The sequence below is a fragment of the Falco biarmicus genome, chromosome 4, assembly GCF_023638135.1.
Source record: "Falco biarmicus isolate bFalBia1 chromosome 4, bFalBia1.pri, whole genome shotgun sequence".
Taxonomy (NCBI): Eukaryota; Metazoa; Chordata; class Aves; order Falconiformes; family Falconidae; genus Falco; species Falco biarmicus.
Window position 1 is genome coordinate 75,277,437 of NC_079291.1, and position 17,128 is coordinate 75,294,564.

The following is a 17,128-nucleotide window of genomic DNA, read 5'->3' on the forward strand; positions in this document are numbered from 1 at the left end:
CCAGTGTGTAGGTGATGGGCAGCAAAGACCTGGCTTTTAGACAGCAAAGGTCCCTTGGGATGAATCTGTCATGCTGAAGAAATCCACTGGTTGAGAAGGATATTGGAAAATGGGATGAAGTTCAGAGGAGGGTGATAAAAGGAGCTGAAGAATGGAAAAGCCTGGCCAGTGGTGAAAGGTGGCATCTCCTACTGCCCATGGTCTTGGTGGCCTGGTGGTGCTGGTTCACCGGGCAGATGCCCTGGGAGAAGGGGTCCTCTTCCCTGAAGGGTAAGGAGATGCATCCAGCTCAGGGTGGAGACATTGTCCTTCAAGAGAAAGAGAGTGTAAGCATTGGAAAAGTGTCTCAGCTTTAAAATCTCCTCTCCTCTCCATCTTGATACTAATGAGCAGGCTTTGGTTTGGGCAGGAGTGAAGGGTGACCCACCAGTTCAAGGAGTGGGGAGGATGGAACGTTCACCAGGAGCCACCTTCTGACCTCTGAAGCTGGAGGAGACCCATGCTTAGCTGCAGGGAGTGGAGCTGGGTTGGCAAGGGGGCTTGTTAGGATGGGGTAGGGGTGCTACAGCCTCTGGCTTTCCTTGGAGGAAGGATGGTGCCTTTCCGTCCTGTCCTGGAGGACTGAGCCCTTTTGCAAGGAAGGGACACTGCGGAGATGAGGCGTGTGGCAATGACCAGGGCTGGCCACCCACCTCGGGGAGGGGGGCCTGGGTGTGCAGCCATGTGGGTGGCAGTGAAAAGCAGCAGCTGCCCCTGGGCAGCTTCTCCGGTCCCCTGGGATCCCCCTCTGTGCCCTGGGGGAAGAGGATGAAGGAGCACTGAGGTCTGCACGGCCATCGGGAGGAGGAAGGTGCCCATAGGGTCAATGTGTGACTGCTGCCAGCCACACTCGTGGGGACGAGGTTTCACCATGAGCAGTGTCACTGGGAAACGGCAGGATGCTGGGCTCGGGGGAGAAGCATCCCCTGGCCGGGGCCAGCAGCACCGCTTCATCTGCTGCCGCCCCTCTGTGTGGCCGGGGAGCTGCTGACGCCCAGGGACGGGCACACATCACTGCTGGTCCCTGGGTGCTTCCCGTGGTACCTGCCTGCTTCCTTCACCAGTAATGCTGGCAGCATGGTTTTGTTTGGATGCAGTTTACTCCTCGGGAGATTCTGACTGGACACAAGAGGAAAATTTTTTGTGATGAGAACAATCAGCTATTGGAATAATGTCCCCGGGGAAGCGGTTGGATGTTCTTAAGTTTCAGCCAGGCAGGGTGCTGGGCTGGAGCATGCTCTTGCCAGGAAAGTTTGGACCAGGTAGTCCTTGAGGTCACTTCCCACCTGCTATTCTGTAGTCCTATGATTGTTTGTTCCCTCTTTTATTCAGTCTTGTCTGTGAACATCCCTGATCTCATGAGCTCATCTGAAGCAACACTACAGGTAATATTTATGAAAACCGTGCAGGCTGCACCGTGACTGTGGACAACAGGCAGCTGCTTCCCAGTTCCGTAGCAGATGATTTCTTTTGTTTGATTTATTATCAGTTCTTTGTAGCTGATCCTGTAAGCAGCACAGTTGCATTTTTCTGTTTTCTAATCAGATGTAAATGTCTCTTCAGCCTACGCTGATTTTGTTTTGTCATGAAACAAATGTTGGGTTGTTGTTAAGCAAGTGCCTGATGCTGCCTGGGCAGCTCTTTGCTCCCACCATGGCTCTCGGCATTGGTGGGATGCGGGCAGAGACCATAACACAGTGCCCTGGTGAGGGCTACCCTCCCACCTCAGAACATCTTACTGCTGCTTTCCAGAGCTGAAAGCCCTCAGGCAGACCTCACTGCCACTGCAGGATGTCTCTCCAACTAATTCCCACCCACGCAAACCTGCTCAGACCCTGTTCCTCTGATAAGCTGTGTGCAGCGGCTCCTCACGGGCTCGGTGATGTTGCTTTCAGTGCCACCCACCCATCCCCAGCTCCGGCATCCTTGTGCCGCTGCTTTGCTGAGCTCAGGGTCCTACCTGGAGCTGCCACTTATTTGGGGTGATTTGGCCCTGGCTGAAGTACCTGGTTCAGTCATGGATGCTCACTGGGATCGGGCTGGGCTGAGCATCCCCGCAGGGTCTGGCCATACCCAGGCTTGGCTGCCCCGCACGGCGAGGGTGGCTGAGCCTGGCTGCCCTGAGTGCTGGTGTGGGCAAACCCCTCCCAGCATGCTGGCAGGTCTGAGAGCACCACATCCTTGTACCTGGCCCTTTCCCTTGACTTTTGCATTTTGCTCTGTGTTCTTGCCAGGGATGCACCTTGTCTCATGCTCACCAACATGCCTGTCCCTGTGGTTGGGTCTTCTCTCTTTCTGTAGCTATTTTTCATCATAAATCTCACAATTCCGTATCCCACAGCCAGCATGACTGCAATGAGAGCCTGCCTGTGAGGAGCCAGCCCTGGTTTGTGGGGACAGCCATGCACGGCTCCTCCAGCTTGCAAGTGCAATTTGGTGGCTGCCGTTCTCCTACTTTGGTGCTTGCGCTGGTCTTTCCCAAGAAGCAGGGTAGGGAGGAGAAGACAGACCAAGGAAGAAATGTAGAAGAGCCCTTTATCCACTGCCAGTCTAAAGGCTGCTTTCCCAGAAGGTCCTTCAACCAGCACGCAGAGCAGAGGTGGATAATAATGTAGCAGAGAATCACATATGCTCACGATTTTCTGTTGGATAGAAAAGAAACTCTTATCAGTTTTGTTGCATCCCTATCTAAACCATTATTTTATATCTCTGATCCTAATGGTGCTTTCTAAAGCAAGAAGGCTGAAATCTCCCACCCTGGGTACTGAAGGGGAGGGAGCCTCGAGGCAGCACGTGGCTTGGCTGGAGGCTGGCAGGATTGCATAATTGTATTTAGGAGAAAATCCAAATTTAAAATGTGCTGCCAGGAAAATTCAGGGGGGAGAGAAGCAGGAGAGAGCATCCTTCCCGTGGAAGGATGGGAGACCTTCATGATGGGATAGAAAACTAATACCTTCAAAATCCAGGAGCTGGTGGCTTCCAAGCCTGGAAGCCCAGAAGTTCTGTGTGCCCTGGGGAAGCAGCCCTGCTCTGGCACAGTGGTATATGCAGGTCCTCTTCAGCCAGGGGATCAGTGGAGATGTCTTGGCTGTCCCACCAGCAGACAGACGTGCTGGAGACATTTCTTTAGCTCTAGTTTCAGACAGGCTGCCTGTTCCATCTGCCTAAGGAGCTCCATGGGCTGTGGCTTGGGCTGCACGAGATTTCCAGGTCTCTTTGCCACCAGTCAGTGCTGAAGGCTCAGTTGCATGAGAAGATCAGTTCCTGGGGTTTAGCCTCAATGTTGGTGCTGGAATAACCAAGCAGACCAGTGGCTCTATTTCTTTGCTTGTCTGGCTTTAATGTGACCTGGAGATGTCCCTCCCTGAGTGGCCAGGCTGCAAAGAACTGTTTGGCTGGGGAGAGCACTCACCAAACCCCTCAGTTTCAAATGAAGGTGTGTTTCACAAAAGATGAGCCTTGGGAAATGTCTTCCCATGCATTTTTGCATTTTCTGCTTGCCGTCTCTCCACCCGCTGTGATGCTAGCACCTCCAGTGATGTTAAACCTGTGACCTCCACCTATTGTGGGCCAGCTGCTCCCAGCACAGTGTGCTTGTAGTCTGGCTAGGGAAGGGCAAGGGGAGACTCAAATCATGAGAAAAAATAACTTTACTGTGGGTTGTGCTTGTTTCAGCCATCCTCTTTCCTGCTTTTCTTTCTGAAACCCAGACAAATATATTGCCACCATCTTCTCCACCTGCTTCCCCTGGGTGGTGGTCAAAGTCTGGCAGTTTGGAGAAGTTGTGATGCCCTGGAGGAGAAGGTGGGACGGTGTGTAGGGGCACAGTCAGCACCAGCACCAGTCTGCTTTGCCCCCTGGGCTCCTCGGCAGGAATCAGCAGCCCAGCCGGCTGCTGCCGGGTAGGGGACGAGCACCCCTGCAGCAGGTGCAGGCGCCGGTACATAACCCACTCCCTCCCTGCACCTCTCCCCAGCACTCCCAGTTTCTCTCTCCCGCTTTCCCCTTCATGATCTATTAGAAAAATGTATGGGAAATGTGCTTGATTTGTGCTATCTTTTGCCATCAGCATTTTTTTTACCTTATGGTCCTTCTCTGAGACTTATTTCAATTCCACTCATAGCTTCACCCACCTGCTTATGCATGCTAGTGTTAAGTAAAGCTGACTGATACAGTTTCACTCAACTTTTTATATTAAAAATATTTTTTAAGCAAAAATAACTTTTTACATAGCAACCCCCTCCCCTTTTTCAATCAGTTCTCAAACTTTTTTTCTAGCAGTCAACAAAAAGGCGGACATGCAGGTTAAGAGCAGGTTTATATGCTGTCTAGCCCTGTGGTGTTAAGTTTGTACTTATTTGTGCTTCTTCCATTCATCCATTAATTTAAAAATGTAAAGGCTTGTCAGCAGTTTCCTGGGATAAGAAGCTTGGGCTTTCTAGCTGGATTTACTCTGAGTTGCTCAGCTAGGTCCCAGCTCAGGGAAGAGCTTGAGTGTATGGCATATCCCCTTTGCCAGTGCAATGTTTGCCTTCAGCACCGGTTACACAGAGCAGGACTGGGATCCTTGGGCCAGTTACATGGTTACCCTTTCTGAATGTGAGCCCAAGTTTTAGAACACTGAAAAACTTCTGAAACTTTCTGTAAATAAGACAGATTGGCAGGAGCAGTATCAGTGTCTGACGCTTTTGCCAGAGTCAGCCTGTATTGCTGAGGATGTGAGGGTTTGGAGATAAATTCGGAACCTGAGCCCTCTCCTCTTCCCTGAGGGCCTCTTTGCTTCTGTTTTCATTTACTTCACGACCTCTCAGACAAATGTGTGGCTTATTGTAACATCCCACCCAGCTGGTATGAAGCATCGACACGTGGGAAGGGCGAGCATCCTTCTGGGTGCAGCTGGCAGCGGTTGGAAGGACCACAGTCGGTGGGACCATGGTTGGGCTGCTGAAGGATTTGGTTTTGAAGGTGCTGAGGACCCAAGCCCCAAACAAATACACATATGCTTGACGTTGAGTGTGGAAATTGTTCCCTATAATGCAGAAACCAGGGTGGATGAATTGCTGAATTGCCAGGTAGGGAAACTCTCCCATTTGCCTGCATGTTTTGGGTCAGGCCAGCCTGGCTCTGGTGACCAGTTCTGCAGCCCCTGTGAAGCAGGTCAGAGGGGTCATCTTGTCCTGTTGATGTTGCTTCCAGTGCTTGTGCTGCCCCTTTCTTTCAGCAGCACTGATTTATTCCAGCCAAGGCTCTGGTCCATGACTCAAAGGGCTAATTCTGTGTATTGCTCTATCAGAGTCTCGAAGGACCTCAGAAGGTTGCACATTGAATTTTGGTGGTGGGATAGAAATTGTCTCTTACTGTGACTGGAATGATGATTAGTGCATTAGGAGTGTGATTGTTAGTGTAATGGGCAGCAGGCTGATTGGTGAGGGCTGCTGTGGTGTCCATTCCCAGGTGAGCTGCCCAAAAAGTCACCCCAAGGTGGGCATGGTGCCAGGGCGCTCCTGCTCGTCGGGGAGCTATGCCCTGGTGTGGGCCAGCTCCCCATCATAGAGCAGGCAGGGATGGAGGGTTACTACACCCCAGTGGAGTTGAATTCGTGTGTCTGTTCTGCCACAAAACTTCCCAGCTAGCCTTGACCAGGTCACTTAGGGCCAAGGCTGGGGGTCACCAGACTCTTGGACCCTCCAGCCTCGATGGAGCGTGATGTTCAGCTCCACAGAGAGCTGGACATCGTCTGTGGGATGGCAGGAGAAAGAGCATCTCCCCACCATTGGGTGACTGTGAGGATCAGAAGTGTTGTGAGGCTCTTGGTGCAGAGAAGGCTGCAGCCGTCCAGCAGGCTGGGAAATGGCCCCCTGCGCAACCCCTTGTGCTTAGCCCCATTTGGCCGAAGCCTTTATGCAGACATGGACTAGGTGCTGGCCATGCCTTGGTTTGGTGGGATGCCTGTAATGTATCGCCATGTGCATCTACATGTGATCCCTACTTGGCGTTATTTATCCAAATGTTGATCTTGCAGCTAAATTAATTTATTTTCTAGGAGAGTTTTGGCCACCTAAAGGCCTAGTCTGCTCGGTTTTTAATATTTCATCTGAATGCCCTCCAGTGGAAGCCACTTTAAAAAAAAGCAATTAAAATGCAGGAAAACTGTCCACATTTGTCATTGTTTTAAAGCACCTTGCACTTGCCCAGCAAGGCTTCACACAGCCATTGGGGAAGCTCTTTCTAATAAAATTAGGTTTTTGCGCATGGGAAAAGTAATATTCAACAGCATCAGATTCAAGGAAATATTTGGCAAAGAGTTTGCAGTGCAGGCAAGGACTTCCATACCTGATCCCCACCTGAGCAGGACTGATCTATGCTAATGCTCAGCTAATGAGGTCTGGTACCACTAATGGGGTTTGGCCAGCAGCCTGTGGAGAGATGCTACAGGAACAGCATAAGGAAGACGCTGTTGATGAAGTCTGGGCCAAGAACTTTCCTCTGACCTTAGCTGTCCCTGGAGCCAGTAGGGATGCAGGACCTGTGTCCTCCCACAGCTCCGGGGGAACATGTTTCCAGGGAATTTCTCTTCATTTCACACTCTGCCCACCAAGATCACAGTCCTGCTCCTGCCACGCCCCAAGGTGGCTTGTTCTAGGTCCATCCCTGCTCGCTGGCCAACCTTGGATAATTTCATTTCATCCCTCCATCCCCACGTCCCACAAAACAGGGGTCACGCTGCTGCCCTGGCTGGCTGATGTGCATCAAAGTGGGGGTGGAAGAGGCTGATTAGAGGCAAATCATACTTCTGACCTCCCAACAGAGAGTGGAACCACTGAACTTGCTTTGTATTAAGAAGGAAATGCTGTAGGCTGGAAAAGATGCTAAAAGGAAAAAAAAAATCCTAAACCCCTAAGTGCTACAGTGTGTTATTGCTTCCAAAGCTTTGCTACAGATTTTAAGCCTTTAGGGATGGTGAGCACGCATGTCCTGGGCTGAACGTTGCTCTTCATCCCTGGAGGGGCTGTTCCCGAAGACACATGATAGGATGCATCCAAATAATTGTCCTGTTGTGCTAAGGATGAGTGCGACAGCCCTGATGGGGGCTGGCAGAGCTCCCGTCCCGCTGCTTCAGGAAGGTGCTTGCGACGGCCCATGTCGTCTGTGGCTTGCATAAGCTTTAATCTAAAGTTGGAGATGTTTTTAGCTGATCTGTGTTAACGTTTGGCGGAATTAACATGCATACGGGGAGACCACGTGACCCCTTCCGACCTCCCTTGTTTTTTCTTTTTTTTTTTCTTTTTTTTTTTTTTTCTCCCTTTGCTTTAACGGATTCCTGCCAAATCAGAGTGGCTGGCGCCCGGCAGGGCTGGGCTGCCGCCGCCAGCAAGATGCCCACCGTCTCTGTCCTTTACAAGGGAGCCATCATCATCAGCAGGTAATCCCCCCACCAGCTGGGGCGGGAATTGGGGAAGGGGCATGGGGCAGCCCTGGGGGTCCTGGCAGCCACTTCTAGCCAAGGGTCACCTGCTGTGGCTTCTCCAGGACCAGGGTTCGGTGGCAGAGATGGCTTGCGCTCAGCAGAAAGGGCTGAGGACGTCGTCACTAGCGCCTGTCGTTGGGTTTCTAGCGTCTCTAGCATTAGCGAAGCTCGCCCTGCTCTGCTGTTTGTGCACCGCATCGCGGATAAAAGTTGATCGTATCAAGTAGGCATCTGCTTTACCAAAACTGCTCTTGCGTTTCAGCTATTTCTGTTTGCTCATGGTGGAGTTTCCTCGGGGATTTACTCAAAATACTCTGAAAATCCTGGCTGGTAAATCGAACCAGTCTGGGCCCAGGGCTGCTCTGGCTGCCTGGGATGCCTTCAGACTCTGCTTCCTGTCAGCCAGATGTGGCCAGTTGTTTGTCCAGTCTTTTGAATACGTGAACAATGCAAGAATATCAAGGGGGGTGGGTGGGGTGTATTTTTAATACAGAAAAAAGCTTCCAGTCTGAATATTTGAGGTGGGTGTCACTGGTTTTGCAGAATAGCTTGATATTTTGAGAGGTATTTTGAACGCCTGAAAAGAGAAGCTCCCAAGGTTTATTCCTCTCCTGCATCTGTTGTGCCCCACGCCGTGGTACCTTCTCAGCTGTATCCAGATTTGGGATCCAATATGGATTCAGAAACTCCTTTTCTCTTGTGACTTAAATTCTGGGAAGCAGAGTGTTCCAGGAGCCCCTCACCCCTGGTTTTCCACCTGGCACACCTGGCTTTGGATTTCTCAGATCAAGGTCACCCATCCTTGTGGGGGTGACCCATCCACGGGTCACCCAAGGGGGTCCCCAGCTATGGCAGAATGGAGCTGGGTGCTTTCAATGTCATTTATCTGGGACACCTGCTTTGCCAGACGGTGTTTAGGGGGAGGCTGTGGGGTGGTTGGGAGAGTTACTCAGCACGGGGGAGACTCAGGTGTGTAACGCTCCTCCACCTGCTTTGCCTTACGATGGGAAGCTCCCACCCTTGGCGAGGCGAGGCAGGAGCTTGAAGCAGCCCGGCAGATCTTGCTTTGCCCTTTTCCAGAGTCCCTGCCGGAGGGACGGAGGCTGCCTGCCTTACAGACCTCGGGAGCAGATCGCACCCGGCTGTCTTCATGACAGGCTGTCTGTATTTTTGAAACTGGTTTATTCCCGGAACATTGGTCTGAGCTTTGATCTCATTTCCCGGGAGCTGGACAGCTGTCCAGCCCTGTTAATCTGGGGTAATGAATCACAGACAGGTCCATCAGATTTGCTGGGTGGGGAGGATGATGTCCAGCCCTGCACATATTCTCTCATTTATCTGTATAAATTTCGCGGGGGGGTTCGGAGGGTGTTGATTTTCACCAGTGTGGGCTTAATATGCAGGGTTGTGTCCCTCAACCTGTGTCTGCATCATTTTGTGGGCAATATCCAAGGCAGTGGGAAGGATGTGCTTGTGCGCACATTGCCTGGGCACCTGTGCCTCTGTTTCTTTCAGCCCGTGAATGAAAGATGCTTTCTTCTCTCTCCCAGGACACTCATGGGACCATACGGGATGGATCGAACCGTGCATTGCTTTGATTTCTATGATTGTGCAAACGGGCTGGGTGAGTACTGAACCTCTGCAAGGGACATCAGGGTGGGCTGGGGTAGCTCGAACACCCCCTCAGTCCCCAGCCCCTGTGTCTGATGTGCTTCCCTATGTCAAGTCTGATACCTCACAGAAATACTGGTACTTGTGCCTGCCTGTGTCCAGCATCTGAAAGCACCTTTTGCAGCTTGGAGGTTAAAATAAAGTCAAAATCCCGATTAATTCCCTGTTGATGGTGAGCAGCCGCAGTGCTGAGAGCTGTGCAGGAGCCTGGGATGAGAGCCCCTCCCCTGAGCAGGATGGGGCAAGGGAAAAAAGGCTTTTCAGGATTTTCAGAATTAATTAAATTAAAATTTAAAACTTAAAACATTTTAAAATTAAAATTAATAATAATAAAAAATAAATAAAATGCTAAGCGCTTCCCAGCTGCCTGTCCCCCTGGGAAGCCACCCCGGCAGGTGACGCAGGGTGCTGCAGATCTCCTGGGGACCGGTCGGTGTGAGTTGTTTTGGGAAAGTTTTGCCCACGGGTATGGGTATGAGCACTGAGCGAGTCAGACATCCATCCACGGCACTCTGAACATCAAAGCACAGAAGAGGAGGGAAAAGCGATGGTCAGATCCATCAGAATGTGAGAAAGAGTCACAGGATCATGAAAATCAGCCCAAAAAGACCCAGCACGGCATCTTATCGGACGTCTGTGTATCCAGCAGCACAAATACTGGTGCTCTTCCATGGCCTTTATAAAAAAGCCAGCAGGATTTCCTGGGGTCCACCAGGCAGTCTCCTCCATAATTTTTAATTGTGAGTGCAGCCCACCATCCCGCAGAGCAGCTGTGGGCCCCTTGATGAGGTCCCTGGGTGACAATTTGGGGACCCCTCCTGAGAAGTCCAACTCACAGAGAAACCGGTTCAGGTTTCCTGAGACTTGACGTTAATTATAGTTTCATTATCAGCTGTTTCCAGCTCTTGAGTAACAAGGCTTTCTGCCATGGAGGAACAGCTTTGCTGACTCTTACCCCAGTCTTCTGTTCACGAGGTTCATGGCAGCTCAGAGAAATGCCTTTACTCGGTGAATATGATATTTTAATCTCCAGAGGTGGATTTGGTTGAGTTGATGGGATTTTAGCTGTTGGCTTAGATTAGCTCGTTAAAGGAGGAGACCCAGAGAAGCCTCACTGGGCTGCTGCTGACCTCTGCAAGAAGCACACAGATGTTGCAGCTCACTGCGAGCCACTTTGCTGGGGCCCAGTGCTCCTCCTTTCCCCCAGTCTGTGGCCAGAGGGTCTTTGCAGGGTCTCACAGACCCTCTGCAGGGTCTTGTGGATTTTCTAATGCCACGGTCAGCTTTCTTCGTCCTCTCCTGTGAGGCTTGAAACACCCAAGACAAGCAATTGTCCTCTAGAATTCATCCCTCTCCGCTGAGGACCAGTGCTTGCAGGAGCCCTATGTCTACCATAGGTGTAGCTGCTCACAATGTGTTTTTTGGGGAAAAAATGCGCCTTCATGAGTTTTTTTGATGGTCAGATGTGGGTGTTATTCCAGCAGAGTTCCTTTAGAGCAGCATCAGCCCACTCGGTGCCAGTGTGGCAGGTCAGCGTTTGGCCCCAGGTCTGTTGCTCTGTGGCTTTAGGTGGAAACCCACATGTGAACCTCAGCAGAAGTTCAAAGGGGTTACCTGGCGGCTCCTAAAACCTGAACTTGGAATTAAAGAATAGCCATCAAAGGGAAGCGCTGATTAAGAAGCATTTCTCAGAAACACCGAGATCCCATTATCTTGACCTTCATCTTCTTAGGACAGGGCAGCAAGTGATTCACCTCCAATCTGTCCCTTCCTCCAGACAGAAAAAGCTGGCTGGGGCTGCGAGATCAACAGGGGGATTAAGGGAAATGTAATTGAACATTGCTAGCTTAGGCGCAAGGCGGGCGGTCTCTCCCAGCAGACCGCCGGGAGTGCGGCACGGTGGCCAGGGGGTCAGGGTGTGCCGGAGATGATTACAGTTGGGCTAAACAACCAGATTAGCCAGGACACCCCTTGACCTGTGGTGTATGGAGACAGGCGAGATTAGAGCCTGAGAAGTTGAGAACCATGACAATGGCATTAGTGGGAGCAGGATTAGGTGCACCAGAGAAGCTTGAGGGTCTTGAAGAAATTTATAGGATGCTAGGAAATCTGAAGAAAATGTCCATCTTGGTCAGTCAAACCTGTACATCCACCCGGAGTTTCCCCGTAAATGTTTATTCTGCAAAAGAGAAAATACTGGAGATGTGGGCATCAGCTCCAGGACCTTTGCCAGAAAGGAAAGATTAAACAGAGGGATCCAAAATAGGCTAGATTATCTGGCCCTAAGTATTACTTAATAAGCATTATACTGGGACTTTGATGTTGCGATAATTAAAGAGCCGTTATTTACCTACACTGGGTCCCAAATATAAATTTGAATGATGTAAATGTTTATAAAATATGAAGACTCTGAGGAATACTACCACCACAATCTTTGATGATTCCGCTTTGTTGCAGTTGGTTCCAGGCTGTCCCATGGCTCAATCCAAACCTTGGCAGGGGTGAGCCCTTCCTCCTCCTCCTCCTCCTCCTCCTCACTCCGGTGGGGACTCCCCAGCACAGCTCTGGGGGCAGGACTGGCACCCCCAGTGCCTCCGTGGTGAGGTGATGGGTAGGAGGGCAGTGTGGGCAGAGCCTGGAGCAGCCGGCTGGTTTGCCAGCAAGCGAGTTACAGGTCAGGGGGTTTTCCTCTCCCCAACAAAGTTTGAGTGTGTCTGGGAGCAATACTACGAGTAATCACCGATTTTAATAACAAGATCGGATTTTCTCCTGACATCGTTGGGGATAAAGGAGGATTTGTAGATACTTCAGCTATATTAAGCCATTATTTCAATTGATTTGCAGACACGAAAGGGAAATGAGTCATTATTGATTTGATACCTCGGCAGAGGAGCCTGTCGCAAGCAGGTCCTGCTGGGCTGCTGGGTGATGCTACAGCTGCGCCTCTTCTGAGATACAGTTTTTCACATGATTTGTATAATGCGCTTTATCATTCGTAATGACTTCAAGTTCCAGTGTGAAGACAGACATGGGATGATTTCTTGAGTCATCACCTTCGCTCAGCTGAGACTTCCAGTGTCCTCCTTGTCTAGGGAAACCAATGGGGCTTCACCTCTGCAGGACCCTCCATGCCAGAGGTTTCCCAAACCCACCCCGAGTGTGAGCCTGCTCCCCAGGGTCTCTCTGCCAGCTGGTGGCAAGGCTGAGAAGCTTTCAGCTGAGCATCCTCGGTGGTGAGCATGTTTCACCTTCTGTCAGTGGGCTTTGGGATGGCAGCATCTCCTCCCCGCTTTGGCCTGCAGGTGCCTGACCTGCCCCCATGCCTTGGTGAGGCTTGTGCCCCTTGGAGATACTTCTTTTGGGCAATATTTCCAATTTTAGTAAATTTCTTTAAAAATGCAATAGAGAACAATATTGATGCCTGCTCCTGAGGTGTTCTGCTGTGAGTACCCAGTGCCACCAGCAAAACAGCTCCTTGTAGATGCCTTCGGGGTTGGAGGGTTAAAGCATCAATCCCAGAGACTAAACTCCAGCACTCAGACAGGGCTGGGGTTTTGTGCTTGGGCGAAGCAGCAGTTGGGTACATATAGGAATGAAAAATTGTAATAATCTGGCTTTAATCACAATTATAATGTAACGGTGACTTGAGAGACAAGGTATTTCCCTAGAAGTAGCTGAAAACTACAAGGGTCCTTAAAGAAGAGGTTGGGTTATAAAAGGAAGGGAACTAGGGATGGGATTAGTGCCATTGTCCCAAGTGTTCCCGATCGAGGGTCCACTCTTCCCTCCCCTTTCACAAAGGGGTCTCGTGTTTTGCTCTGCTCCCCTGGAGGGAGGCACTTCTCGCAGGGGGGTACTTCGTGCAGCCCAGGACCTCACCGTGGCTCACAGTAGCTCATCAGCCCGGAGCAGCAGCCAGAGGGTGAAGCTGGCCTGGCCGCTGGCAGTGCCCCCCTCTGCGGAGCCGCCTGTCCTCAGCGTGCCCTGCTGCCCAGAGCAGCAAAATGCCTGACTGGTGGCTCTCAGGAGAGATTTGTTAATTAATCCGGGATTTTTAATCCTTCTGTCCACAGCCCAGATCTTTGAAGCAGGACTTAATGAGCCCTGGAGAAATAAGTATCTTGGGCTTTTTCCTGCCAGCCAACTTACGAACAGCAGAGGGGCCAGGTCCCGTGGCCGGCGAGCTGGCAGTGCGGAGCGTGAGCCCTTTGCCAAGGTGCTACAGGGTGCCCGAGCCACGCTGCCACAATGAGGGGTTCAAAGCCACAGCACAGGTCACCCCTGCAGCCTGGCTCCTGCCTCTGGGCTGCTCCCCCCGGTCCAAACCCTGCTAAAAAGTGGTGGCTCCTGATGCGCAGCTCTGCCATGGGTGGCAGCTTGAGGCTGCACGGGAGATGCTGCTGGAGCCTGGCAGGCAGGTGGGCTTGCAGGGGGGATGTCCTCACCACTGTACTGAGCCTGGGGCTTGTTCAAATGCTGCACCTGGAAGGGTGTCTCCTGGGGAAAGCACTTGTCTCTGGTAATGTTTCCAATGACAAATCTTAGCAGAGACATGAATGCGGGCTGAGACAGCCAGAAAGCAGCAGTGTTGAACTTGGACCTGTTGGAGCGGGTCCAGAGGAGGCCACAAGGATGATGGGAGGCTGGAGCACCTCTCCTGTGTGGGCAGGCTGAGAGTTGGGGTGGTTCAGCCTGGAGAAGACAAGGCTTTGGGGAGACCTTACAGCAGCCTGCCAGGGCATAAAGTGGGCTTATTAGAAAGATGGGGGCAGACCTGTTAGCAGGGCTTGTTGCAATAGTTTAAAACTGTTACCCCTTGTCCTAAAAGAGGGTTGATTCAGACTAGATATAAGGAAGAAACTTTTTGCTGAGGTTGGTGAGACACTGGACAGGCTGCCCAGGGAGGTGGTGGATGCTCCGTCCCTGGACACATCCAGGGTCAGGCTGGACGGGGCTCTGGGCAGCCTGATCCAGTGGAAGGTGTCCCTGCTCCTGCAAAGATCCCTTCCAACCCGACCCTTCTGTGATCCTGTGAGCTCGGGGCTGGGGAAGGTGGCTACTCCTTGCCTGGGCCCTTCTAAGAAGCGGTGTCCCCACCGCAGTTGCCCCGAGCAGGGGCTATCTCATCTGCCTTCAGCTTTGGTGTTGTTTTGGTGGCTGCACCCTCTTGCTTCTGCTGCTGTGTGTGCACTGTGGGGCGTACATGGGGGTCTCCACAAATGGTTGTAAAAGGGGTGTCAGGCCATGCTGCCATGCCTGGAAACTGCCAGAGGCTGCATCCTTCTGAGACAGCCTGCAGAAACTGCAATTCTTCTGCCTTTGTGTCATGGACACTTCTTTTTCTGCCAGGTATTAAGGTAATTGGTGGCATCAAGGAACTCACTGGAGAAGAATATGGAGTTTATGTCAAGAGGATTCTTCCAGGGGGTGTTGCTTATGTGGACGGTGAGTACAGAGTGCCACAAGGTCTGAGAAAAGCCAAAATCCAGTGTATTTATTTTGTATGTTGCCTTAGTAGACATTTCAGGTGCTTCCTCCCAGATTTTCCAGCAGCGGGGATATTTTTTTAGTGTGGCAGTCATTGTGACATCCGACAGCAGCCTTGGCTTGGCCTCTCAGCGTATGTACGATTGTTTCATGTCTTTAAAGCAAGATCCATCTCTGCCACACAAAGAACCTCGCTTTCCTTCCTGCCATTTCCCACGTGTCACCCACTGCCTGTAGCCCCAAAATGACCTGAGATCCCTTTGGAAATTCTGCTGTGCTCTGGGCCACTGATTTCATTCTGAGTATCTTCAAAAAGTAGGTATTAGGCAGCGGTCTGCAGAGTTAATTTTTTATAACTTAAGCCAAGAAGAGATTCCCTACCCCTCCACACACCCCCACTCCTCCCACCACGTGTTACAATAGTGTTTTTCATCTAATAAAGAAAAATAAATCCTGAACAGGTGGAAATGCCACTTGTGGTTTTCCACCTGACCTTGAAACTGAACGAAGTAAAAGCTTTGTTGCATTTTTTGGTTTTCCCTTTTTTGCAGCTTCCTAGAGCAGAGGCAGTGACGTTGGCAGGGGTTGTTAGGGAGGCTGCAGGAACTTCATCTATGGGCATCTTGAAAAACAGGTTGGATGAGCATCTCAGAGAGCGACCTATGCATATTTCATCCTGTCTCTGGGCAAAGGAAGGAACTGCCCAGCCTCTCCCAGTCCCTTCAAGCTGTATTTTCTGCATTTTCTATCCATTAGTTTTCTTTTCTAGGGCGCCTGCAGCCAGGAGACCAGATTCTGGAGGTCAATGGAGATTCCCTAATTGGGGTTACAAGCGAGAGGTACCCTATCCAAATGGAAATTTTGCATTCCTGTTGCTTTTGTATAATTCTGTGAAGTGGTTTAGGCTGAGGGTTGCACAGAGGACACCGGGATATCGCTTTGTCTGTGCTCTGATGCAGCCAGTGCTGTTCCCGAGAGCCAGCTTGGGAATTCTCAGATGAAAAGTTTCTGTGTAAAGACAGACCAGTGAACCCAAACTGTATTTGTGGGATATTGGGACATTTCCCCCAAATACTGGGGGTTTTAACAGCTCCCCACAGCCCCACTCTACCTGCTGCAGCTTCCCAGCAAGCCTGATAGCTCCCAGCACAGGAGATCTGTCAGTGCCCCAGCCTGACAGCGCCACTCTGTGCGGTGGATTCCCTCTGGAGCTGGAATCCAGCCCCTCAGCTCCCCACCAAGGAAATAATTAACTGATCTGGAGGAGCACCACACTTTTGGGACGTCCCTTTTCCATTAAACATGGAGCTAGCCCGCTGGCTGCCTTGCATTCCTGGATGGTGTACTTAGCCTGGACGGGTGCTTGGGAAGCAGCACAAGGAGCTTCTCCTGCTCCCAAATGCTTGGAGGGGCTGGGTTTGATGAAGGTCCCCCTCCCTGAGGGCATCCTTGCAGCTGCAGGGGGGCTGTGTCTGCCCCCCACCCCCCAGCACGCTGCCCTGACTCCCACAGGGTCGCCTGTGTTTTGAACCAGAAAGCAGCCATCCCTGAGACAGAAACTTCCCGAGGTGGCAGATGCACTAGGAGGTATTTGTTCACTACCATGTGCATCTTCTGGGTCCACTTCGTTAGCAGGAACTTCTAATTTATTGCAGAAGTGGGAAAATCAGCCTGCAACTTGGCCCCGCTGCCAGGGCAGGGGATGGGGCTGCTCCGTGGGTATCAATCTGGGAAAGGTCACTCGCCTGCTGGTGGGGTCTGCCCCACCGTGGGTCCCTGCTTGGTTTGCCATGAGCTTTGATATGCAGCTGGGCGAGCTTGGTGGAGCGCCGCTGCAAGCCGGTGCTGATGTTCTGTGGTCCTTGCCTTGCAGGGCCGTGGACATCTTGAGGACAGCGTCGGCCACCAGCCACATGCGCCTTCTTATAGCCCGCGATGATGATGCCAGGTAAGGGGTGTCATCGCATGCCAGGAGGGGGGAGCGCGGCGCTCGTTGGCACCACAGCTGCCTTTGAGCTAACCAGGCTCAAAACCCATGGTGAAGACCAGGGCAACTGAGGGTCTCTGATAACTGTACACGGGTAGGAATGTGCTGGAGCTGTGATGGGAAGGGAAGCAAAGCTGGTGGCTCCAGCTGCAGATGTGGCTCCAGCCCAGCCTGTGCCAGGTCTGTGGGCCATCCTGGCATCAAGCAGGTTTCCACAGGCATTTCACTGGAGAGGAGCAGGGCAGCTCCAGCCTCGGCTGTAGGGTGGATGGGCTCCTTCAGCTCTGCTGCACGGTGCTGAGCTGCCTGTGGCTCACCATGTCCTGCACAGAGCTTTGGGTGAAGATGTGCAGGGACAGCAGGATCTTCCCTTCCCTTTCCAGTTAGACCCATTGAATTAAGGTCATCCATCACTACAGGATTCCTCCTTCTTAGAGGATAAGCAGTTTCTCCCTGAAACCTCTTCCCTCGCTGCT

General features: G+C 51.6%; 1 protein-coding gene across 4 annotated transcripts in view; it reads left to right on the forward strand.

Moving 5' to 3' along the window:
• LOC130147429 (syntaxin-binding protein 4-like) overlaps window positions 1-17,128 on the forward strand; it is a 52,223-nt gene that overhangs the window by 3,239 nt on the left and 31,856 nt on the right. For 3 of the 4 annotated variants that reach the window (XR_008821242.1, XM_056334502.1, XM_056334503.1), the window contains exons 2-5: window positions 9,058-9,131; window positions 14,528-14,623; window positions 15,435-15,504; window positions 16,539-16,613. Coding sequence is in view for 3 of the 4 variants with exons in the window: in XM_056334502.1 (XP_056190477.1) it covers window positions 9,058-9,131; window positions 14,528-14,623; window positions 15,435-15,504; window positions 16,539-16,613 (315 nt within the window). In the remaining variant the exon portion in view is untranslated. Of the gene's footprint in view, window positions 1-7,359; window positions 7,463-9,057; window positions 9,132-14,527; window positions 14,624-15,434; window positions 15,505-16,538; window positions 16,614-17,128 lie in introns of those variants that run through there. The other variant, XM_056334504.1, reaches the window with a different exon arrangement.